Genomic DNA, 26,173 nt, shown 5'->3' on the forward strand with positions numbered 1-26,173 from the left:
GCGTGCATAGCAATGCGATGGTGGCGACGGAGAGCGAGGATCCTGGGCAGCAGAAACGTTCCGGAGCGACGGGGACACCCCGGGGACACGGCGACAGTGATGGAGGGCAACATCCAGGGCAGCGGTGACGGGTCCGGAGCGGCGGGGACACGTGAGTATTACCTCCTATACTTTACATTGCACGGATCCCTCCACATACGATGGTTTCAACAAACGATGGTTCACTTGGAACGGATTACCATCGTATGTATGTTCAACCTCTCTTCCTATCCCATTAACCCGGTTGAAAAAATGGTTCTCGAAAGAGGCCTTTCTTTTTGCCCCACTGACAATTCCAATGATTTCCAACTCTTCCTGGACCTGAATTCAGTCAATAGAAAGCTTACCATCAAGCATAATTTTAACATGAAGGATACCAATACTCATAAAACTGATGCCAACAGCCGCCCCACCCCCCCCCCCCCTCACATGCCAAAACCGAATTTAAATCTACAATTACAGGAGACATTTGTCAAAAAAAACTCACATGACCTGCGATTCCCAGTATTTTATTTATCTACCTACTTGAGTGCACTTGCGGCCTACAATATGTAAGTGGAATACCCCTTTAACTCCATAATACATGCAGCAGATAATAAACATAATGCAGACTTAAAATACAGCTTAATGTTTTACGGAATATTGCATGAATGACCGTGTTTCCCAGTTTCCATTGTGGCCCTATGGTTTTACTTTTTATTTAGCATCATACACTTTAATTTAGTTAAACAAATGGGTGAGGAAATAAACCAGTTTAGGTGGTGCTGCGACACATAATATGAAAGTATACTAGTGAGTACTACAGTTAGGCCCCTTTCACACTATAAAATTCATCCGTTAAAAGATCCGTTATAAACGTCCGTTAGAAAAGCTTTAACCCCTTAAGGACGCAGCCCTTTTTCACCTTAAGGGCTGAGCCCTTTTTCGCAATTATGACCACCGTCACTTTATGAATAACGCGAAAACGCTTTTACCGAATATTCTGATTCCGAGATTTTTTTTTCGTGACATATTCTACTTTATTTTGGTGGTAAATCTTCGGCATTAATTGCATCCTTTTTTGGTGAAAAATCCCCAAATTTCATGAAAATTTAGCATTTTTCTAACTTTGAAGCTCTCTAATTGTAAGGAAAATGGATATTCCAAATAAATTTTATTTTTCTTCACAAACACAATATGTCCACTTTATGTTGGCATCATAAAATGGACATACTTTTGCTTTTTGAAAAAATTAGAGGGCTTCAAATTAGAGCAATTTTTAAAAATGTCATGAAAATTGCTAAATCTGAAGGGACAGATGTTACAGAACTACAACTCCCAGCATGCCTGGGCAGTCGAGGCATGCTGAGAGTTGTAGTTTGGCAACATCTGGAGGGCTACTGTTCGGACACCACTGTAACAGTGGTCTCCAAACTGTGACCCTCCAGATGTTGCAAAACTACAACTCCCAGCATGCCCAGACAGCCAAAGGCTGTCTGGGCATGCTGGGAGTTGCAGTTTGGCCCCCCTAGTGGTTGCCACAGTAAAGATCAATTTACTTTCACTTTCAATTCCCCCCCACACTGTCGATTCCCACCTGAGCAAAGATCCAGCAGGCTCCAGCGAAGATCCCAGGTCCCCAATCATCTTCTCCTGCAGGTACGGCCTCCATTTTCTTCCTAAAGCCCCTCGACATCCAGGGGCGGGCAGAACGGGGGGGGTTGCCATGGCATCCCCCTGTCCTGCGCTGCCATTGGTCAGAACTCCGTTCTGACTAATGCCAGGGGATAGGAGGAGATCGCAGCTTTGCGACCTCACTCCTATCCTTTAGGCTGATCGGGGCTGTTGCTGACAGCTCCGAACAGCCCTATTTTCTGGGTGATCGGGTCACCAGAGACCCGATCAGCCCGGAATTGGAGAAAATCGCATGTCTGAATTGACATGCATTTTCTCCGATCGCCGACATGGGAGGGTCTCAGGACCCCCCCGGGGCGATGTGCCAGGGTGCCTGCTGAATGATTTCAGCAGGCATCCGGCTCCGGTCCCCAACCGGCTAGCGGTGTGGACCGGATTTCCCACGGGCGTATGGATACGCCCTCGGTCCTTAAGGACTCGGAATGCAGGGCGTATCCATATGCCCTGTGTCCTGAAGAGGTTAAAAAGGGATGTTATGTCTGGCCACCACAGCGCTTCTATATATCTTGCCCCCCGCAGCGCATTTATTTACGTTCCCCTCGCAGTGCATTTATATATGTTCCCCTGCAGCGCTATCATAAGCCCCTGGCAGCGCTATAAATGACAAGTATTCTACAGCAGTGCATTTGGCTGGCTCGATGCGCTGCTGAAAGAATACTTGTCATTCATATCGCTGCAGCGTCATCTGTATATAGATTAAATTCATAGCACTGCAAAGGCATTTCATTATAGAAGCGCTGTGGGGGGCCAGACATATGTATGATCACTGCAGCGCATCTATATACAGATGCTGCTGCAGCGCTATGAATGACGAGTATTCTTTCAGCAGCGCATCGCGCTAGCCAGATGCGCTGCTGTTAGAATACTTTTCATTCATAGCGCTGCGAAGGCACTTGATTAGAGAAGCGCTGTGGGGGCTAGACATATGGATATACGTCTGACCCCTGCAGTGCATCTATATACAGATGCCGCTGCAGCGCTATGAATGACAAGTATTCTTTCAGCAGCGTATCGCGTCGGCCAGATGCGCTGCTGTGGAAAACGTTTCACTCATAGCGCTGCCGGGGGCTTATGATAGCGCTGCGGGGGGTGGGGTGGGTGGACATATATAATTGTGCTGTGGGGGGCAAGATCTATAGAAGCGCTGTGGGGGCCAGATATATTAACCCCCCCCCAGTGATTCTATATATCTTTCCCCACCACAGCGCTTCTATTTGAAAACCCCCTCCGGGAGCCCGGAATGGCTCCTCAGTACTGGCCATTCAAGGCTCCCAGCGGGGAAGTAAATACATCGTACAACGCAGGGGAGTGGAGCATGCCGTTCGCTCCCGTTTAATAACTTCTAATCGCATGGGGTGCGATCAATCCCTCAGCCCCTGTACTACAACCCTCATCATGGAAGAGAGTCTGTTCCATGATGGGGGGTAGTAGTACAAACACTAATGTAGCCTCCCCAGCAACCGGCAGACGGGGAACTACTACTACCATCTGTTCCATGATGGGAGTAGTAGTAGTCCCGGCTGTGGGAGTCTGTAGGCAGAGGTGTTAAAACGGCTGTACATGACTGATGTTATAATGGATCTTAACGAATGAATATGCCCGTTATTTTGACAGAAATTATTCAGCCGTTAGCACCCGTTATTTCATCTGGTTTTACACAGAAAACGGATGTTTAATAATGGATGAATGCTCATAGTGTGAAAGGAGCCTTGGGCTAGTCTGAGATGTAGTGGTTGCACAATGGGAATTGCAAGTGTCTCAAAGATATTTAAAAAAAAAAAAACGCATGCAAAATCGCAACGCAGTTTACAGGGAAGGACAGGTAAAAACAAGACTTGTTTGCTTCATCTGCAACAATTTGACTGCATGTGCATCTCACAGCCTGGTTTGGTTGTGTCTGCACACCGCTCCTTTCTAAGGATAGACTACAAAGGGCTAATTGACATGGCCATATTACAGGTCTGTTTTGTATAACACAGATGTGCCCTCTACTGTCCTTCAGGGGGTCACAGAGGGGTTTTCTGTATAAAATCTGTAGACAATAGACAAAACAACCTGTAGCACACTTTATATCTAATGTATGACAGCCTGTATAGCTCTGTGCAAAAAACAACTGCCATGTTCACGGGCCCTTAGGCTAAATATAGTGTTGGATACAAGAAAGGGAAATATATATTTTTTAAATCTGAGGATTTCCTGCAGATGAAATTCTGCAGTGTCTGAAAGCGGAGTGTTGCTGCCCATTGACTTTAATGGGTTTGCAGTGGATTATGTACATGTGAATGTACTCCAACATTGATTATTCTTTATAACAATGCACAAGAGATAGCATAGATAAACCTTTTTAGAGTTTAATATTTTATTTCACTAAGAAACACATTTTGAAGAAACTAATGAGCATTGTACAAAAACAAAACAAAACTTTGTCTTGGTTAATAAGAAAAAAGTTCTAAAATGCTGTCTGCACAATACCAAAGGCAAGTAATAGATCATATAGGCTAAACAAATGCCATGACAGTCAGATCATACAGCAGCCGGTTGTCTACATTATACAATAAATGCAGTACAATCTTAACAGTAACACTTTAATAGTGAGACCTTTGAACCTGATCACTGAATAGATAATGAACACCATGCACAGCTCAAAGTCACAATCATTAAGGTTTTAACTTATTGTACAGAAATAAATAATGCCAAATATACAGCCACAGTCTTTTACAGTCATGACTGTTAGAACTAAGTATAGGCTTCTTTATATATATTATTTGAAGAGTTGTCACAAGATAAATGCTTATCACCTATCCACAGATTATCGCAGCAACCCCCACTGATCATGAGAATGAGGGGGTCCATGCCCGCTAAGCGTGAATGGAAAGGCAGTTAAGCATGCACACTTGTATTCCATTTAAAGGGGTACTCCGCTGCTCAGCGTTTGGAACAAACTGTTCCGAACACTGGAGCCGGTGTGAGGTGGTTTTTTGCGCTCCCGTAGATCCATGCGTCCCCTCCTCCCCCAGCTCTCCGAAGATTTCCGAAGCTAGAGCTGGGGGAGGAGGTTCATGCCCCCTCCCTCATGTCCCCTCCCTGAGCTCGGCTGGACGCAGATCTCTACGGCACGCCCCCTCCCTGAGGACATAGATTGCCACGGCAGGTCCCCTCCCCCATCTACCCTCCCTGAGGACATAGATCTCCACGGCAGGTCCCCTCCCTCATCTCCCCGAGCTGAGGACGTAAATCTCCCCGAGCTGAGGACGTAAATTTCCACGGCAGGTCCCCTCCCTCATGTCCCCCTTTAGTCCATACAGTATGTCCCCCTTTACACATAGAGCTCATTGGGAGCACTGCTCTACGTCCTCAGCTCGGGGAGATGAGGGAGGGGACCTGCCGTGGAGATTTACGTCCTCAGGGAGGGGGCGTGCCGTAGAGATCTGCGTCCAGCCGAGAGGGGAGATGAGGGAGGGGGCGTGAACCTCCTCCCTCCCCTTGCTCTGCCCTCCCCCAGCTCTAGCTTCAGAGAGCTGGGGGAGGAGCGGACGCATGGATCTACGGGGGTGCAAAAAAACACCTCACACCGGCAGCTCGTGACGTCATAGCCCCCTCATGACATCACGCCCCGCCCCCACAATGCAGGTCTATGGGAGGGGGCGTGACGGATGTCACGCCCCCTCCCATAGACCTGCATTGAGGGGGCGGGGCTATGACGTCACGAGCTGCCGGCTCCAGCGTTCGGAACAGTTTGTTCCAAACGCTGAGCAGCGGAGTACCCCTTTAACCTCTATGGAAATGACAGCCAAGTGTTGCTGAACAGCAGCTTGACTGCCATTCCATTCAAATGGGGAATATGGGACCCATTCTTGTGACAGGTGATAAGTATCTACTTTGAAACACAGTGGTACGATTAAAGTGAAACTATGCAGAGTAGATCTCACCTCAAGTGGAGGCTGTGCTAATGCAAATCTATGAACATGGAACCCAACGGAGGAAACAAGCCATCAAGGGCCAAGTTCATTGTCCTTAATTCAAACATTTTATGTTGCAGATTTCATAGCTTCAGGTAAAGACTAATGTGTGACATCTCTTTAAATAACTGGAAACATGTTGAGCACAACCTGATCATGAATACGGTATTGTAATTAAAACTTCGGCTGGTACAGGGAAACCCGTCCACTAAGGCACCCTGACGCTATCTGACAGTGTGTGGGGGAAAACTTGGTTGTCAGGACCACATCCTTATGAGAATATAGGGAGCGGATTTCTTGTAAAGTCCCAGCTTCTTTGGGCATACAGTCTATAAGCTCACTGCACTGGGAATCAAATCCCAACAATCTGATTCCATATCCATGTGGGGAGGCAATCATACGTCCATCTGGGCTAAAGCACAGTTCTTTAATGTAGCCCCGGCCTACATTGGCCTCTTCTATGTAATGTGTTAATCTCAAAGAACAGCGTGGAGAGATGGGGCGTACAGGAGCTCCTTCTTGAAACTCATACACGCAGGTCCACTGGTTGGAAAAAAAAAAAAAAAAGGAAAATTATTAGATCAGCTAGAACTCTGTCAAATACTTTTTCTTAGATTGGTATTCCAGGAATTAAAAACTGATTAAAAACATGGGTGTCCCTAACTTATACATTTTTGTGATGTACTTTTATTTAAAGTTTTGATGTCCTTTTGATTTTACATTACATACTTCACATAAGTCTGACACATTCTCTCTGCTTCGGATTACTGTTTGGGTCGGAAACAAGGAAAAGTAGCAGCAAGAGAACGAAGTTCCTACAGGATGTATAAGGGTTTATTTTTCGCATCACCAATTGTACTACGTAAAAACAAAACGGTCATTTTGTAACTTTTGGGGGCTTCCGTTTCTACACAGCGCAATTTTCGTTAAAAATGACACCTTATCTTTATTCTGCAGGTCCATACAATTACAAGGATACCCCATTTATATAAGTTTTATTTAAATGTTACTACTTTAATAGAAAATCTGTCAGTAGTATCACCCGGGCTTGTAGTGTGGGTGATGCTGATTAAAACAGTACACACATTGTGTAGATTCGCCCAGCTGTTCCGCCACAAATTGCGTTTTTCTATATATGCTAATGAGGGCTTTGGGGCATGGGCGGAGCTCTGCTCTGAGCTTCGGGCACCCTGATGTCATCTTTGCCAGGTGGCCGATGCACCCTGCTCATCAATATTCATAAACTCCCTCCCTGCTCCTTCGGCCGTGTTCTAGTACTGCGCATGCGCCGCTTACTGTTTCCTCCCGGAAGCAGCATTCCCATCGGCTTCACAGCTGCAGACGTCATTGCACAGTAAGAGGCGCATGCGCAGTACTATAACAAGGCCGAAGAAGCAGGGAGAGGGTTTATGAATATTCATGAGTCGGGCACAGCGGCCGCCCGGCGAAGATGACGCCAGGGGGCTCGAAGCTCAGATCGGAGCTCCGCCCATGCCCCAAGGCCCTGATTAGCATATATAGAAAAACACAATTTGTTGTGGAACGGCTGGGGGAATCTACACGATGTGTGTACTGTTTTAATCAGCATCACCCACACTACAAGCCTGTGTGACAGATTTAGTGTGGGTGATACTACTGACAGATTTCCTTAAAAAAATTAGTAAGTTTAAAATTGTCATCTTCTGACGCCTATATGAGGGCTCTTCTTTTTGCCCCCTCTGTAGTTTTTATTGGTACCTCTTTTATTGACCGCCGCATCTGAAGTGAAAGTGTCCCGGCTGCTCAGTCGGGCTGTTCGGGACCGCCGAGGTGAAATCGCGGCGTCCCGAACAGCTTACAGGACACCCGGAGGGCCCTTACCTGCCTCCTCGGTGTCCGATCGACGAATGACTGCTCCGTGCCTAAGATCCAGGCAGGAGCAGTCAAGCGCCGATAACACTGATCACAGGCGTGTTAATACACGCCTGTGATCTGTGTAAAAGATCAGTGTGTGCAGTGTTATAGGTCCCTATGGGACCTATAACACTGCAAAAAAAAAAGTAAAAAAAAAAAAAAAAAAAAGTGTTAATAAAGGTCATTTAACCCCTTCCCTAATAAAAGTTTGAATCACCCCCCTTTTCCCATAAAAAAACAGTGTAAATATAAAAAAATAAACATATGTGGTATCGCCGCGTGCGTAAATGTACGAACTATAAAAATATATCATTAATTGAACCGCACGGTCAATGGCGTACGTGCAAAAAAAGTCCAAAAAAGCGTATTTTGGTCACTTTTTATACCATTAAAAAATGAATAAAAAGTGACCAAAAAGTCCGTTCAAAATAAAAATTGTACCGTTAAAAACTTCAGATCACGGCGCAAAAAATGAGTCCTCATACCACCCTGTACGTGGAAAAATAAAAAAGTTATAGGGGTCAGAAGAGGACATTTTTAAACGTATACATTTTCCTGCCTGTAGTTATGATTTTATCTAGAAGTAAGACAAAATCAAACCTATATAAGTAGGGTATCATTTTAACCGTATGGACCTACAGAATAATGATAAGGTGTAATTATTACCAAAATATGCACTGCGTAGAAACGGAAGCCCCTAAAAGTTACAAAATGGCGTTTTTTCTTCGATTTTGTCGCACAATGATTTTTTATTCTGTTTCGCCGTGAATTTTTGGGTAAAATGACTAATGTCACTGCAAAGTAGAATTGGGGACGCAAAAAATAAGCCCTCATATGGATTTTTAGGTGGAAAATTGAAAGGGTTATGATTTTTAAAAGGTAAGGAGGAAAAAACGAAAGTGCAAAAACTGAAAAACCCTGAGTCCTTTAGGGGTTAAGGTGTGACAAATGTTGCGGGCATGTTTTTTTTTTTTACTTCATCTATCATTTCTAGATTTCATTTGCCTTAAATGGTAGTATAAGCAGGTAAGGAAATAACCTCTCCTACTAGCGTTTTGGTTGAGGTTAAAGCAGCTGGTGGCATAAGAACCTTTAAATTCAGATTTTGCCCCATGTGAAATTAACAATGTCTATAAAGGTCGTGGTTATCTCTTTACTTCCTTTACAATTTCTGATCTATGCAATAAGAAAAACATTTTTTCAAGTCATAGTGACAAATCGGCTCTGAAATATCTTTAGGCTTTGCAGACTCATCCTTACCTCTTGGTCATCAGTATTGCTAGAGCATCGTAATAGTGTAGCCCAGCCTTTAGGGTGAAGCTGAAGTGACGTAATACAATTGCCTCGGTCTCTCTCTCCTGGAACTTCTGGGGTTAAAACTTCAAGGCTGTTACGAGGAGAACTGCCTAATACAGAAACATATATATAAAGGTATATAGCGCAAAAAGAAAGCAAAATATATCATATAAGTCATCCTAAGCAATGCAGTACTGTAAATAGACTTTCCTGTGCAAGAATTCCTTATCTCAATATATTGACATTTTTAATATATTAAAGCACTGAGCATATCCATCAGCAGATTTGGTGACAGCCAGCAACCTGTAAAACAGTGGCTTTGTCCCTCTCACCAAACTACACTTTAAACTTTTTTTTAACAAAAAAAAATGTTTAAGGAGTACTCCGGCGCGCACTTTTTTCCTTTTATCCCGTCTGGGCTCCAAAATAAAAGAAAACACACTTCTCTTATCTGCCAACGAGCCCCTGGAGCTCCGGTACACTCCGGTACAGGTGTTCGGTCCCCGGGCTATATTCTTCTTACTTCCTGTTAGCCCGGCACGTCACACGGAGCTTCAGCCCATCACTGGCCGCAGCGATGTCCTGCCTCGGCCGGTGATAGGCTGAAGCTCCCTGTGACGTGCCGGGCTAACAGGAAGTAAGAAGAATACAGCCCGGGAACCGAACACCTATACCGGAGTGTACCGGAGCTCCGGGGGCTCGTTGGCAGGTAAGAGAAAGTGTGTTTTCTTTTATTTTGCAGCCCGGACGGGATAAAAAGGAAAAAAGTGCGCGCCGGACTACTGCTTTAAGTAAAAACAATTACTAACCCCTTAAGGACCAAGCCCATTTTGACCTTAAGGACCAGGCCAATTTTATTTTTGCGTTTTTTCCTCCTCACCTTCTAAAATCCATAACTCCTTTATATTTCCATCTACAAACCCATATAATGGCTTGTTTTTTGCATGACCAATTGTACTTTGTAATGAAACCTCATTTTACCATAAAATGTACAGCGAACCCCTCAAAAAAGGGAGGAAATTTAAATGAAAACCACAGTTTTGAACATTTTGGAGGGTTTTGTTTTCACACTGTACAATTTACGGTAAAAATGATAGGTGTTCTTTATTCTGTGGGTCAATACAATTAAAATGATACCCATGGCTAGATACTTTTATATTTTTGTACCACTTAAAAAAAAATCTTAAACTTTTTGTACAAAATCAGTAATATAAAATCGCCCTATTTTGACCAACTATAACTTATTTTTTTACGCTTACGCCGTTCACCGTAGTGGATCATTAACAATATATAATTATATTTACGTTTTTTAGGGGTAAAATGGAAAAAATTGACAATTTTCAATTTTGGGGGGAAGGAGATTTTTCACTTAACATTTTTTTTATTTTTTATTACACTTTATGGCCCCATATTGAACTATCTATAGCAATCATTTGATTGATAATACTGTTCAGTGCTATGCATAGGACATAGCTGATAATACTGATCAGTGCTATGTCCTATGCATAGCACTGAACAGTATTATCGGCTATCTCCTGCTCTGTACATCCTGGAGTGAAGTACCGCCAAACCAGGACGTACATTTACGTCCGTGGTCGTTAAGGGGTTAAGTGTACTTTTAACTTGTTTTACTCCTTTTCCTATAAATAAATAGTAAACACAAATATATGAGATGTTGTAATATATATATTTTTAAATATCCCTGTTTGTTTGTGAGATACCTGTTTCCCATTATAAATGACCATTACCCTGGTTCTGTGTTGTTGCAGTTTATGTGCCATAAAACTGCAGGATCACCAGAAGCAACAATAAAATAGTGAGCTCGGGGAACGTGTCCACAATACATTGTGACAGATTTACTAGTGTTTAGAGTAGGGATCGACCTATTATCGGTTTGGCCGATATTATCCGATTTTCTAAGTTATTGGTAGCGGCAATTACCTTGCCAATAATGCAGGCGCTTTAAATCAATGAACTATAGTTTTTTTTCGGGGCCAGAGACCGTCGCCGCCCGATTCACTCCCCATGCCGTTCCCGAGTCCAACCACCGCCGCTTGCCTCCCCCTACCTATCCTCTGGCCAGAGACCGCCGCCGTTGCCCCATTGCCTCTCCCATCCCCGGTTTTATAATTATCTGTTCCTGGGGTCCACGCTACTTCTGGATCCTGCGGCGTTGTGCGCTGTTGCTGTGCGCTGCGCAATGACGAGTGACATCCTCAATGCGACGTCACCGTCAGTGGCCCGGCACACAGTGACAGCTCAGGACGCTGCCGGAGCCAGAAGTAGCGCGGACCCTGGGAACAGGTAATTATAAAACCGGGGATGGGGGAGGCAATGTGGCAGCGGCGGCAGTCTCTGGCCAGAGGATAGCCAGAGGGAGGCAAGCGGCGGTGGTTGGACTCAGGACCAGCAGGGGTAGAGAAGCGGGTGGCGGTCTATGGCCCCGTAAAAGCCGTCGCAGGGCAGCGGCGGTGGTTGGACTCAGGACAGGCAGGGAGAGAGAAGCGGGCGGCGGTCTCTGGTCCGGCAAAAGCCGCTGCAGTTCATTGATTTAAAGCGGCCGCTTTAAATCATTGATCTGCAGCGGCTTCTGCGAGACCAGAAACAATTTATCAGGGTATTCCCGCACACACACTTGCACCCTCATTTTACCAAGGATATTTTGGGGTGGGATTAAAATGCACGGAATATCGGTATAAATTATCGGCTATCGGCCTGAAAGTTCACAGGTTATCGGCTCTAAAAAATCAATATCGGTCGATCCCTAGTTTAGAGTGCCCCAGTTTTAAGTTTACATTAAGGATGAGCCAATAGTTTGTCTAAGGATGAGCCAATAGTTTTTTTTTAGTGTCTCTTGCTGTATGATAAATGTGGTGTGGTGAAATTACAAGCTACACCCCTGACCTGGAGAGAAAAAAAAAAAACACTCCCTTGTCACAAGAGTTGCACGAAAATACATAATAAATGTGTCTTAAAGAGTAGCTCCCACCATCTATATATATATATTTTTTTTTTCTGTCCCTACCTACTGCTAATCTATCCCTAACCCCCTCCCTACCTTTTCAAAATGTTTCCCTACCTTCTAAACTGTTATCTTGGCTCCGCTGCTCACTCTGAGCAGGAAGCAGACTTCCCCAGCAGGCGCAATGTCACTGATGCCTGCTGGGCACCGACTTCCGCCCTCACCTCCTCTATGCTGCTCTCCTGTAGGGAGCACGCATAGGTGAGCGGCCAATAGCACCGGCAGGCTGCTCTGGGGTCTCCTCCTGCCTGTTTAGCAGTTCATGTGCTACCCCAGGGAGGAGGAGTATAGGAGCATCGCTCTACCTGCTGTGCAAGACATTCCTGCCGAGACTGATAAAGTTCCTATAATGGTTGGTATATAATGAAAGAAAAAAAAAAGTTAAAAAATATAGAACACCCCCCACCCCCTCCCTCGAAGGGAGACCCCTAGTGTCTGGATTTCAAATGGAAAATAGAATATTTTAACCACAAAAAAATAATTGATGTATATTAGAGATATGTTGTAGTACACAAGTACTACAACGTATATATATATATATATATATATATATATATATATATATATATATATATATAAAGTTCATGACAGTGCTCATTTAACCCCTTAAGGACTCAGCCCATTTTGGCCTTAAGGACTCAGACAATTTAATTTTTACGTTTTCATTTTTTCCTCCTCGCCTTCTAAAAATCATAACTCTTTTATATTTTCATCCACAGACTAGTATGAGGGCTTGTTTTTTGCGCGACCAGTTGTCCTATTTTTGTGGGGAAATTAAAACGAAAAACGCAATTTTGCTAATTTTGGAAGGTTTTGTTTTCACGCCGTACAATTTCTGGTAAAAATGACATGTGTTCTTTATTCTGAGGGTCAATACGATTAAAATGATACCCATTATTATATACTTTTATATTATTGTTGCGCTTAAAAAAAATCACAAACTTTTTAACCAAATTAGTACGTTTATAATCCCTTTATTTTGATGACCTATAACTTTTTTATTTTTCCGTATAAGCGGCAGTATGGGGGCTCATTTTTTGCGCCATGATCTGTACTTTTTTTTGATACCACATTTGTATATAAAAAACTTTTAATACATTTTTTATAATTTTTTTTTTAATAAAATGTATTAAAAAAGTAGGAATTTTGGACTTTTTTAATTTTTTTTCGTTCACGCCGTTCACCGTACGGGATCATTAACATTTTATTTTAATAGTTCGGACATTTACGCACGCGGCGATACCAAATATGTCTATAAAAAATGTTTTTTACGCTTTTTGGGGGTAAAATAGGAAAAAACGGACGTTTTACTTTTTTTTGGGGGAGGGGATTTTTCACTTTTTTTTTACTTTTACTTTTACATTTTTTTACATTTTTTTTTACACTTGAATAGTCCCCATAGGGGACTATTCATAGCAATACCATGATTGCTAATACTGATCTGTTCTATGTATAGGACATAGAACAGATCAGTATTATCGGTCATCTTCTGCTCTGGTCTGCTCGATCACAGACCAGAGCAGGAGACGCCGGGAGCCGCACGGAGGAAGGTGAGGGGACCTCCGTGCGGCGTTATGAATGATCGGATCCCCGCAGCAGCGCTGCGGGCGATCCGATCGTTCATTTTAATCGCGAACTCCCGCAGATGCCGGGATCTGTATTGATCCCGGCACCTGAGGGGTTAATGGCGGACGCCCGCGAGATCGCGGGCGTCGGCCATTGCCGGCGGGTCCCTGGCTGCGATCAGCAGCCGGGATCAGCCGCGCATGACACGGGCATCGCTCCGATGCCCGCGGTTATGCTTAGGACGTAAATGTACGTCCTGGTGCGTTAAGTACCACCTCACCAGGACGTACATTTACGTCCTGCGTCCTTAAGGGGTTAAAGAAAACAGATTTTACCCTATAAAACTGCTCATACCATGTTATGGGTCATTAAATAATTATTCCTACTGTGTCCATGGTATATCAGGCCATTGGTGCTATCTGTGCAAATAACTAGCAAGTAGTCATCTGGGCTGAAACTAGTCACAGCCATTTGCCTGTGTTTACACCTCGGCAGGCATGATTGACAAGCAAGAAGTTTGCTATGTCACTGTCTAACACAATCTCTATTGAGGAAATGCATAAATCATAAAATTTTACTTTTAATCATCCAGTTGAAAAAGGCCTTGGACCGAATACACAAAATAAATTAAATTACGTGCTGATCAAACTCAAGGTGAAGTGTGAACACAAATAGGTATGGGTACAGATATGTGTGGGGATAGGCAGTGAGTATGGACCATCAGGAAATGTTGTCCTGTCTCTAAACGCACCCTATCATTCACCCGAGACCTCCCTTCTTGGCAAGTGTTGCATCGTCCTTAGAAGGGCGGCCCCACACAGGAACCTGACCCTAGACTTCCCTTTATATGCCCCTAGATTCCCTACGAGTTTCTTCTGCTTATGTCAGCAGAGTCATCAGGGGAAATACTTGGAGATAGTATAGCTTAAATTATCCATAAGGAAAATCAAAACATGAATAAATACATGTATATGGGAATGAATCCACAATAGTATTAATTCAGGTCCAATGATTAGTTGCGGATGCACTATTCCACATAGGTGCATCAAGCGCAAATGAAGCAGTCTCTGTTATCACTGTTCCACAAAAAATAGAATTATAACAAAAACATAGTGATCTCTCCTAATGTCAACCTGTTTCTAAATATACCCTTGGTGATGGGACATTGCAATATATTTTTCTCACATGCATAAAGTTATGGTTAGACACTAATTTTAATCATTCAAATACCCCCCAAGGTACTCACGATACCCAAATTTCAGGGACCGGGTACCCGTAGTATAGGGGGACTTGAATATCCGATCTGGCTGATGGTGCCTTATGCCTGGTCTGGAGATAGGACTCAGTGAGCACTGTGGTGCTCCCGGTGGAGAGATCACCGCTCTTGCCGGCTCAACGGTAGCGGGCTGAGCGGTGACTGTCTGCAGCGACAAAAGTATTATCTTCAGGTACATCACTGCGCCTGCATGCGATAGTCTTAAATGTAGTGTGAAAAAAAGAGGATCACCATAGGACACCTACCAGGGTCATCCTGGCACAACAGTGTTTCAACCTTTTGGCCAGAATAGGCATCATGTACACTTAAAGGGGTATTCCGGCCATAGACATCATATCCCCTTATCCCCCATGTCTGGGACCCCCTGCGATCTCCGTGCAACACTCGGCATTCTATGCCGGGCTGCTGCTCCAGTCTCTGAAACCACTGTGTTTCCAGGATGAGAGATGTTACCTGACATCACGCCACACCCCCTCCATTCATGTCTATGGGAGGGGGCGTAACTTCTGCATTGCATTTCAATGTTAAAAAATAAATCAGAAAACATGAAGTGGGCTTCAATGAGTGCTTAGTTTATCATTATTTTACAAACTAACAGGCCAAAGTAGTGTTTTGGGGACATACCTTCTCTTTGGGAGGCCCGGGAAGCATGTTTCTCAAACAGGGAGCCTAAATCACTATGATGACAGGGAGAACTGGATGGTCTGGTGTCAGAAGCAGTTGGTGATGTCGTCACATCTGTGGATAATACAGAACAAAGATATGTTCACATTTGCATCTTATGCACACGAAATTAATATTTTTCAGAGAACAATTATTTAAACATACAATACAACCATCCTGAAAACCTCAGTAATAAAAAAAAAAAAAAACACAATAACTCATGGATGAAATACATTGAATGTGAATAAGTGCAAAATAATGCAACTTGGGCGTAAAAACTCAAGGGCAGAGCATACAATATGTGATATAAACATAAATGTGCTGGCAAGGGTCATATTTTTATTAATGCGCTGGCGGGGGTATATATCTTTATTAATGCGTCGGAGGGGGTATATATTTTTATTAATGTGCCGGAGGGGGTATATATATTTATAAATGCGCCGGTGGGAGGCATATTATAAATGCGCTGGGGGGCTAAATATATAGCGCTCTATGCCCCCCCCCCCCCCTGCAGCGCTATATATCTTGCCCCCCCCCCAATAACACTTAATATACATATGTCCCCTCACATTGTCCATTTTTAAAAACCCTGCGGGAGCCCTGAATAGCTCCTCAGAACCGGCCATTCAGGGCTCCCAGCGGGGAATTTAAAAATGAAAGTAAATACATCGCGATCGCAGGGTTGCGGACCATGCCGCCCGCTCTCCCGCTTAATAACTTCTGATCGCATCGGGTGTCAGAAGTGAGGCCAGGTGCGATCAATCCTTCAGCCCCTGTACTACAACCCCAATCATGGAACAGACCTTGTTCCATGATGGGGGTAGTAGTAGTACAAACACTAATGTAGCCTCCCCAGCTGTCTGCAGACTCCCGCAGCCGGGGAATTACTACTCCCATCATGGAATCAAGTCTGTTCCATGATGGGAGTAGTAGTCCTTCAGCACTGCAGGACTCTGCTGATGTCAACTATTCTGAGCATGCTCAGAAGTAATAACGGATATTTAAAAACAGGGTGCAAAGGGATGACAAAGGCTTATCTGTTTGCCATAGACTTCAATGTTAACAATAACGTCCGTTAATTTACCCGTTTCTTGTGACGGGCGGAAAATTAGTGCATGTCCCGTTATTTCTCCAGTCACTACTAACATCTGTTAGTCATGACGGGCTATAACCGGTGATAACGAGTAAAGGAAAAAAAAACATTGACTTGAATGGGGTTGTTTAACAGGTGTTAATAATTATTTTTCTAACGTACGTTTATTAACAGGTGAACTTCATAGTGTGAAAGCAGCCTTACAGGATCATTAACATTAAATTTAAAAACAGTACCTGTCACCAAACTAAACTTTTAATATATTGTTCCCTTTTACTATTTACTTGCTGTTAAAATTCTCAACCTTTATATGTTTTTAATGTGATAGAAAAAACAGCCAGTTCAGTTCCCTGCCGCAAATCAAACAGTTAGTTTGGTCTCCTCCCAGCCTGGCAGGAGACCAAACTCAGGAAGTGTGTGTGTGGCATGGCGAGGCACAGCTCTCGCGGGATTCAGTGACGTCACGCCTGCTGGTGTACACCCACTTTCTCCTGCCGGGAGCTCACATAATGTGAGCAGGGGGAAAGGTATGATACACAGCTTTTTAAAGCTCAGAATTTTTTTTTTAAAGCAGGAGGGGTGTTAGGAGTAGTTAGGGAATATAATCTAAGTTAGTTTAGAAAATATGGTTTGAAGACAGGTAACTCATGTTTTAAAAGTTTTAGTATCTCCCCATGAGGTGATTAAAAAAGTTTTTTTGGGGAAAAGTGGGGCAATTTGGATTTTTATTTGTTGTTAAAAGTTTTTTTTGTTAGACATTATTAGGGAACTTTTGGAAGCAATTGTTTGCTTACTTACACTATTGCATTGCACTGATCTGCTATATCAGCATGCTGCTCGTACAGCCTACATAAGGCAGCATGTATAAGCAGATCTGCCATGGTAGGCAGAGGCCTTCAAGCTGCCATGGTAACCAGTCAGCACCTGTCAGTAGTTGTACCTGAAGTGGAAGCTGTTCTTCTTGCTCTCAAGATAGGGTAACTGCCAACCTCTAGGGACTTTGTCAGATCTAAATCATGCAAAATTAACAGGTAACCAGAGGAAGTAGAGATCAGCATTTTTGAACAGTCAGGGGTCAGCCTCATACGCATCAGGAAACGGGTGTGAAAGAATTTTTTGTGCGGACAACCATCCTCAGTACACCTGTTAAATGCAAGCAATAAAACAATAAAATACCAGACTATGGAAATTGTACACAAAACAATGCAAAAATCTAAGACAAAAAGGTTTCCCTTATGTGTGCAATCATCTTTTTTACAACATGCAATGGTGATCATCTGACCACTGCAGATCTTGCTCCCAGCAAATTGCTGATAGAATCAACAACCAGACAGCAGCTGCTTTAGGGTAACTGTAGTATTATATGGTGCATATTCAGTTAAAGGGGTACTCCGGTGGAAAACTTTTTTTTTTTTTTTTAATCGACTGGTGCCAGAAAGTTAAACAGATTTGTAAATTACTTTTGTTAAAAAAAAAATCTTAATCCTTCCAGTACTTTTTGGAACACAGTGCTCTCTGCTGACATCTCTGTCCATTTTAGGAACTGTCCAGTGCAGGATATGTTTGCTATGGGGATTTTCTCCTACTCTGGACAGTTCCTAAAATGGACAGAGGTGTCAGCAGAGAGCACTGTGCTCGTGATGTCTGGCGAGAGCTCTGTGTTCCAAAAAGAAAATAATTTCCTCTGTAGTATTCAGCAGCTAATAAGTACTGGAAGGATTAAGATTTTTTAACATGAGTAATTTACTAATCTGTTTAACTTTCTGGCACCGGAGTACCCCTTTAAATGGCTATTGATGCAAAAACAAGGATGATGTTAGACCACCAGAACAGAAACCTAAGCAGGGAACTCCCCGCTATGACGTTCTTGTGCTCTAAGGGTGCATTCACACCACACTTGTGACTAGAGATGAGAGAACTTACAGTAAATTCGATTCGTCACAAACTACTCGACTCGGCCGTTGATGACTTTTCCTGCATAAATTAGTTCAGCTTTCAGGTGCTCCCGTGGGCTGGAAAAGGTGGATACAGTCCTAGGAGAATCTTTCCTAGGACTGTATCCACCTTTTCCAACCCACCGTAGCACCTGAAAGCTGAACTTATTTATGCAGGATAAGTCATCAACTGCCGAGCCGAGAAGTTCGTGACGAATCGAATTTACTGTAAGTTCGCTCATCTCTACTTGTGACATCTGGCTGCCGGATCCAGCTGGGAAATTTCAAAACAGGTCGTGCCGTATCCCAGCTGCACCGGCACAGAATCTCTTTCATTTAAATGTGCCGACTGTAGTATGCTGCGGTTTTCTTTCTGATCACAAAACTGGATAAATGAGCCGACCAGAGTCACTATCTGACTCCTGTCGGTGCATTTAAATGAATGAGATTCGGCGCCTGTTCGGCTGGGATATGGCAGCGGGTGAACAGGCTATCAGTTTCCCTTTCGCACTGCAGAAAAAAATCCACACAAAATCCATATGGGAATTGACCTGTGGTGCAGATTTTAAACCTGCAACTCTGCAGATGTATAAGAGATTTAAGTCAAATACAATTGACCATTAGATTTTAAATACCTTGATAATTCTCAGGGAAATAATCCACTCCAAAACCAAAGCAATCCTCCTCAAAATCTACACGATTTGGTGTTTATTTCCTGCAGCAGATATTAATGCAGAAATGTTGCAAGTTTTCTGCTGTGGAAAACCGGCAACATTTCCACTATGTGTGGCTATACCCTTACTGCGGTAACATGTTCATATATCCCCTCTGCAGCACATCCTTACACTGTATTTCACATAAAGGAATGCACCATTCTCACATGAAGGGATTTTCCAAGGGAAAAAAATATTGATGGCCTATCCACAAGAAAGCTAATCGGTGTAGTGCCAGCACTAGCTGCTCAAGTAAACCACAATGCATCCTGCACACTGTATACTATACATCCAGATGTTTTTTCCCAGAAAACCCATTTAACATGCGTATGTCTTCTCATTTGTACAACAAAAAAATTGCCAATTAAGTCAAATTGCAATTTAGAATTCTCTATTTCTTTACCTATTTGTATCCCAGATAATGACGTTGCCATCAAATCCAGACGTTACCAAAAGCCTTGTGTTGGTATCAAATTCTATGTTCTTTACCCAGCTGGTATGCCCATGTAGAGTGCACACCTTAGTATTTAGCTTCCTAAGGTCCCATAGTGCTATTGTGGTATCATCTGAGCAGGTGGCAAACATTCTGTTGTCCAGAAATCTGCACAAAGAGTAAAAACAGTTATTTGCAAAGAAATACCATAAAAGGGTTAATCCCAACAATATACCACAGACAATTTTCATTTTTGCTAAATTCTTTCATTTTTCCACCTATAGACCCATATGAGGGCTTGTTTTTTTAGCAACCAAATGTACTTTGTAATGACGCCTTTCATTACATTTCATAAAATATTCAGCGAAACCACACAATAATTATTATTGGGGGGGCGGGGGTGGAGGGAGATATCGATAAGAAAACCACAATTATGCAACTTTTTTTTTTTGGGGGGGGGGGGGTTGGTTTTTACTCAGTACACTATATGGTAAAATGACATGTTCTTTTTATTCTGTGGGCCAATACATTTGAGGCAAAACCCAATTTAAATAGTTTTTCTATTATTGCACTGCTGAAAAAAAAAAAAAAAAAAGGCAAACTTTTTTAAACAAAATTGGTATGCATAAAATTGTCTTTTTCAGACCCCTATGAAGTCCATCAGGTTTCCAGGAGTTGAGCAGAACTCAACTACCATCATTTCAAAGGACTGTGAAGGAGCCCAATACGCAAAACTACATTTTGACCCCTTAAGGACAAAGCGTTTTTCTAATTTTTCCTCCTTACATTTTAAAAATCATAACCCTTTCAATTTTGCACCTAAAAATCCAAATGATGGCTTATTTTTTGTGCCACCAATTCTACTCTCTAATGACATGTAACTACATGCACGAAAATTAATAAGTTTAAAATTGTCATCTTCTGACCTCTATAACATTTTTTATTTTTCTTCCGCGTATGGGGCGGTTTAAGGGCTCATTTTTTGCGCCGTGATCTGATTTTTTTTAGCGGTACCGCTTTTTATTCATTTTTTTATGGTATAAAAAGTGACCAAAATTATGCTATTTTGGACTTTGGAATTTTTTGGCGCGTACGCCATTGACTGTACAGTTTACAGACCAAGCCCATTTTGACCCTAATGACCAGAGCATTTTTTGCACATCTGACCACTGTCACTTTAAGCATTAATAGCTCTGGGATGCTTGTACTTATGAATTTGATTCAGAGATAGTTTTTTCGTGACATTCTACTTTCTGTTAGTGGTACAATTTCATCGATACTTGCATCATTTCTTGGTGAAAAATTCAAACATTTCATGAAGGCTGTCTGGGCATGCTGGGAGTTGTAGTTTTGAAACTCCTAGAAGCATCAGTGAAGATTACTTTACGGCAATCTTCACTGCTGCATCTGGAACACCGCCGCCGCTGCCTCCACTTGCCTGCCACCTCCAGTCAGCCTCTGGTTCCCACATGAACCCAGGTAACCGGTGCCGGCAGTCCCCGCCGCATCCACGGCCCCCGCACATCGACGCCATCTTTCCCCTGCTCTCCCCCGACATCCAGGGGCGAAACTGAACTTTCACCCCACCCCTGCGATTCGCCGGTCAGTCCTGACCAGCCCATCGCAGGGGATAGGAAGAGGTGGCACCCCTGCCACCTCACTCCTATCCTTAAGGATGGTCGGAGCAGACTGACAGCTCCGATCATCCCTATTTTCTAGGCTATCGGGTCATCAGAGACCAGATCAGCCCAGAATCGCCGCAAATTTGTCTCAGGACCCCCCCAGGCATTTGCATGGGATGCCTGCTGAATGATTTCAGCAGGCATTCCGTCCGGCTAGTGGCGGGGATCGAAATTCCCACGGGCGTACAGGTACGCCCTTGGTCCTTAAGTACCCAGGCGCAAGGGCGTACCCATACGCCCGTGGTCCCCAACAGGTTAATTTTTATGGTTCAGACATTTATGCACGCGGCAATACTACATATGTTTATTTTTATTTACACACTTTTTTTTTAAATGAGTTCTGATTTTTTATTAGGGAAGGGGTTAAATCACATTTGTTAAGTTTTTTTTTAAACTTTTTTTTATGCAATGTAACATTGCATATACTGATTGCAGGCACTGTTCAATGCATTGCCATAGGAATGCATTGATCAGTGTTTTCTGAGCTTGATTGCTGAAGCCTGGATTTCAGGCTTGGAGCAATCAAACGCCGATCGGACAGCCGGGAAGAAGGTAAGACAACTCCCGCTGTCCACTCAGCTGTTCGGGACCCTAACAGCTCTGCTTAGCTAACTGGCAGTGTATTCTCCCATTTTAGATGCCACAATCAACTTTAATAGCGGAGTATAAAGGGTTAATACCAGACATCAGCCTGAGCGGCGATGTCCAGTAATAGCTGCGGGTCCTGGTTGCTGACAGCAACCGGGACTCCACAGATATGAAGCGCGCTCAGCTTATGAGCGCTCTTCACAGATCGGGAGCCGGCCACATTATGTAAATATCGTCCGTGGTCATTAAGATGTTAACTCCTTAACGACGCAGGATGTATATTTACGTCCTGCGCCGGCTCCCGCAATATAACAGGTCGGTCCCGGCGACCATCAACGGCCGGGACCCGCAGCTAATAAAGGATATCACCGATCGTGGTGATGCCCTGTATTAACCCTTCAGATGCGGCAATCAAAGTTGACCCCCGTATCTGAAGTGAAACTGAAAGTATCCCGGCAGCTCCGAACAGCTGACTGGACACCGGGAGGATCCTTACCTGCCTCCTCGGTGTCCGATCGGCGAATGACCGCTCCGTGCCTGAGATTCAGGCAGGAGCAGTCAAGCGCCGATAACACTGATCAATGGCATGTTGTTACATGCCAGTGATCAGTGTAAAAGATCAGTGTGTGCAGTGTTATAGCCCCCTATGGCTAAGTGAAAAAGTGTTAATATATGTGATTTAACCCCTTCCCTAATAAAAGTTTGAATTACCCCCCTTTTCCCATAAAAAAAAAAACTGTGTAAATAAAAATAAACACATGTTGTATCGCTGCGTGCGTAAATGTTCAAACTATAAGAATATATCATTCATTAAACCGCACGGTCAACGGTGAACACGTAAAAAAATAATTCCAAAGTCCAAAATAGCGTATTTTTGGTCACTTTTTAGACCATTAAAAAAATTTATAAAAAGCGATCAAAACAAAAATGTTACCGATAAAAATGTCAGGTCACGGCGCAAAAAATTTGCCCTCAAACTGCCCCGTATGCGGAAAAATAAAAAAGTTATAGGGTCAGAAGATGACATTTTTAAACTTATAAATTTTCCTGCATGAAGTTATGATTTTTTCCAGAAGTCCGACAAAATCAAACCTATACAAGTAGGGTATCATTTTAACCGTATGGACCTACAGAATAATGATAATTATTTTTACTGAAAAATGCACTGCGTAGAAACCGCGTTTTTTTCTTCAATTGTGTCGTACAATAATTTTTTTTGCCATTTCGCTGTGGATTTTTGGGTAAAATGACTCATGTCACTGCAAAAATAAGCCATAATATGGATTTTTGGGTGGAAATTTGAAAGGGTAATGATTTTTAAAAGGTAAGGAGGAAAAAACAAAAATGCAAAAACTGAAAAACGGTTAAAGGGGTACTCTGCTGGAAAGCTTTTTTTTATTTTTTTATTTATTTTTTTTAAATCAACTGATGCCAGAAAGTTTAACAGATTTGTAAAAAATCGTAACCCTTCCAGTACTTATCAGCTGCTGTATACTACAGATGAAGTTCTTTTCTTTTTGAATTTCTTTTCTGTCACGACCACAGTGCTCTCTGCTGAAACCTCTGTCCATTTTAGGAACTGTCCAGAGCAGCATATGTTTGCTATGGGGATTTTCTCCTGCTCTGGACAGTTCCTAAAATGTCACCGATCTCGGACCACGCCAATTTACATGGTCAGAGTACCATCATGATAAACGTCATGAGGATTATAGAAAATTAATCACTGAGAGAATTCCTCCTGATCGACTAGATTAGGGTACAATATAAAACATAGCCTTTAATAATAATTAATTAAAACCTATATGTAGAAAAAAATGCATCAGCGTAATGAATAGAAAAACGTGTACAGTGGTGTCATGGCACTCAAAAAAATGTGTCAAAAAAACTAACTAAAAAAAGGTCAAAAATGAGCCCAGAGGTATACCCTCCCGCATTTGCTATAAGAGGGACAGAGTGTTACTCAACTAATGAATAGATAGGGGGGGCGTTAGATGTGCAGCTATAATATCTATATATGATGGGTGAACAACCAATCCCTACAGATATGATTTGTGGGGAAACAGCTGGAGGGACACTGAATAGGTGAACTGAGGGGGAGCGAGTTGAGCGGTGCAGGCTGCGCGGCGGGGAGGGGGTACTATGGGTGAACTAAGGGGGAGTGAGTTGAGCGGCGTGACGGGGCCGGGGGGGGGGGGGGTTGCGGGCTGCGCGGTGGGGAGCGGTATGTGCTGCGGTGTTCACCTATAGCATGCCCTGACAGCCAATAGATGTCAGGGCAAGCTGGGAGTTGCAGTGGGGAAACAGCTGGAGGCACCCTGTATAGGTGAACTACCGGCGGAAGTGTCAGCCCCAGCAGGCATCAGTGATGTGGTGCCTGCTGGGGAAGTCTGCATGGTAGTGAGCACACTATCAGGCAGACAAAAAAGCATTTTTAATATGTAAAAAAAAAAATAATAATAATAATTAAAGGCAGGGAGGGGGTTAGGGATAGATGGGTAATAGGCAGGGACAGAAAAGAAAAAAAAGTGATGGTGGGAGCTACCCTTTAAGATTTTTAAATTGAAGTAATTTACAAATCCACCCCATGTGAGTACACTCACAAGAATAGATATATTACTTTAGGATGCACTGACCTGATGTTATTTACACAGTCTTCATGTGCCTCGGATAAGGTTTTTATGTGCTTTGAAGACACCGGATCAAATAGGAGGACTTCTGTTTGCTCACAGGCAACCGTCAGTACAGAGCTAAGAAAAGGAACAGAAAATAAAATTAGACAATCTACATATCCTGTGTATATCCAGCAAACCCATCACTTAGCTTCTTGCATTCAGCGACTTGCAGACTTGCTTCATAGCAATAACATGCACCCAGAAGTATAATAGTAGGCAAAAAGTCTCCCGCATTGGCCGTTGCAGATAACAGCGCATTGCTTTCTGACATTGTAAATTCTGCGGTCAGCCGGCCCGCCCGCCATCCAGTGAAAACACTGCAGTTGGTCGGCCTGCCATCCGGATTTCCCACCATCCAGTGTGAAAACTTTACATAAAATAATGCTGATATTTAATAGGTCAATAATAAACAATACAGTAAAAACCTCTTGATATGGCCAGCTCTTTGAGAAGACCATCCTCCAGAGCAGATTCTGTGGCACAGATTTTAGAGATTCCCCCTCCCCCAATACGTTATCCATTGTGGCCATATTCTTTAAGAAGACCATTTGGTTCTTCTTCTAAGCTTTCAGATTTAATGGACAGCAAGCGCTGCGCTCTGGATGAGGATCATGGGGCCTTCACACTACTCCTTTTCTACCGTTGGCTCTTACCCATCCGGGGAATACTCCAGGTTGAAGACTGCTCCATGAGTCCTTGTGCTGAGGTTCACCGAGTCAGCCGGATGGATGGAGCTGTACAGACCGGTCATGGCCCTGTAGTTGTCTCGGGCTGGATCCACACACAGGCCCCGACCCAGGCATCGGTCCTTTAGCCAATAGAACAGGCTACCGGCAGCACTATCTGCACTGGTGGTGACATTCTCAGGCGTCTGCTCTTCCGCGGGGGCGGGGCTCCGAGGATCTAAACTGGGCTGAGGTTCCTCCTTCTTCTCACTGGCATCTTCTTTCGCTTGATCCTCCGGCCTCTCCTCCTTGGCGCTGCTCATTCTCCCACCAAGGCTAGAGATGCCGCTGCTTAGTGCAGGAGGACGCACTGGTACAATGCCCGCCTCCCTCAGCCGTTGGCACCCCGGGGCCTTGAAGGTGGTGCAGTGCACAGGGGCATATCCGCATGGGCCACACCGGCCGCCGAAGCAACCACTAGCCCGTCCCTGCTCTCCCTACTCCGTGTTCGGATAACGAGAGCGGCCACAGGCTAGGCTCCGGACAGATTGTATGATGCACCGCTCGCGGGGGGGCGGGGGTGACTTATGACGTCATCACATGGCGCCCATCTACACTCCAGTCTCATACAGTCATGTGTACACACTGGAGCGTGCGGGTCACGTCTTCGAGCAGACACAATGCTACGTCTGTGCTGAAACTCGGATAGCGCAGTATTCCATTGAGATTTCTGCTCGTAAACCACAGTTACCCAAGAGAAATATGGCGGAAAGAATACTTCCGGTGCTGGCTATGAGTTCTGAGGTCACGTCCGCGTTGTAATCTCCTTTCTGATTCCGTAGCGTAGAGCGGATGGTGGTGGCCGTCCTCACGTTACGTTACGCCATCCATTTCTCAAGCGTTATCTGCCCTGTTAGGAAATTTAGCAATAACCTGCATATTTTATTTGTTACACCAGGTGGCGCTATTAACTTTCCAATATCTTAAGTACAAAAAACGTATGTT

General features: G+C 43.6%; 1 protein-coding gene across 1 annotated transcript; it reads right to left on the reverse strand.

Annotated features, from left to right (window-relative positions):
* Positions 1-5,408: 5,408 nt before the first annotated feature.
* On the reverse strand, positions 5,409-25,927 carry DCAF10 (DDB1 and CUL4 associated factor 10). Its single transcript, XM_056518363.1, has 7 exons — positions 25,157-25,927; positions 24,465-24,578; positions 19,532-19,729; positions 17,422-17,624; positions 15,350-15,463; positions 8,826-8,971; positions 5,409-6,215 (listed from the first exon to the last, which is right to left on the reverse strand). The coding sequence occupies exons 1-7, from the start codon at positions 25,489-25,491 to the stop codon at positions 5,847-5,849; spliced, it is 1,479 nt and encodes a 492-aa protein (XP_056374338.1). The 5' UTR covers positions 25,492-25,927; the 3' UTR covers positions 5,409-5,846.
* Between the last annotated feature and the right edge of the window lie 246 nt (positions 25,928-26,173).

This window comes from Hyla sarda, chromosome 1, assembly GCF_029499605.1.
Source record: "Hyla sarda isolate aHylSar1 chromosome 1, aHylSar1.hap1, whole genome shotgun sequence".
Taxonomy (NCBI): Eukaryota; Metazoa; Chordata; class Amphibia; order Anura; family Hylidae; genus Hyla; species Hyla sarda.

Coding starts and splice junctions, on each gene's coding strand:
- DCAF10 (XM_056518363.1), bottom strand. CDS start 25,491: ATGAGCAGCGCCAAGGAGGAGAGGCCGGAGGATCAAGCGAAAGAAGAT. Junction 17,625..19,531: donor ATTATCTGGGATACAAATAG/GTAAAGAAATAG, acceptor TGCATTTAACAG/GTGTACTGAGGATGGTTGTC. Junction 6,216..8,825: donor GCAATACTGATGACCAAGAG/GTAAGGATGAGT, acceptor TTTTCCAACCAG/TGGACCTGCGTGTATGAGTT.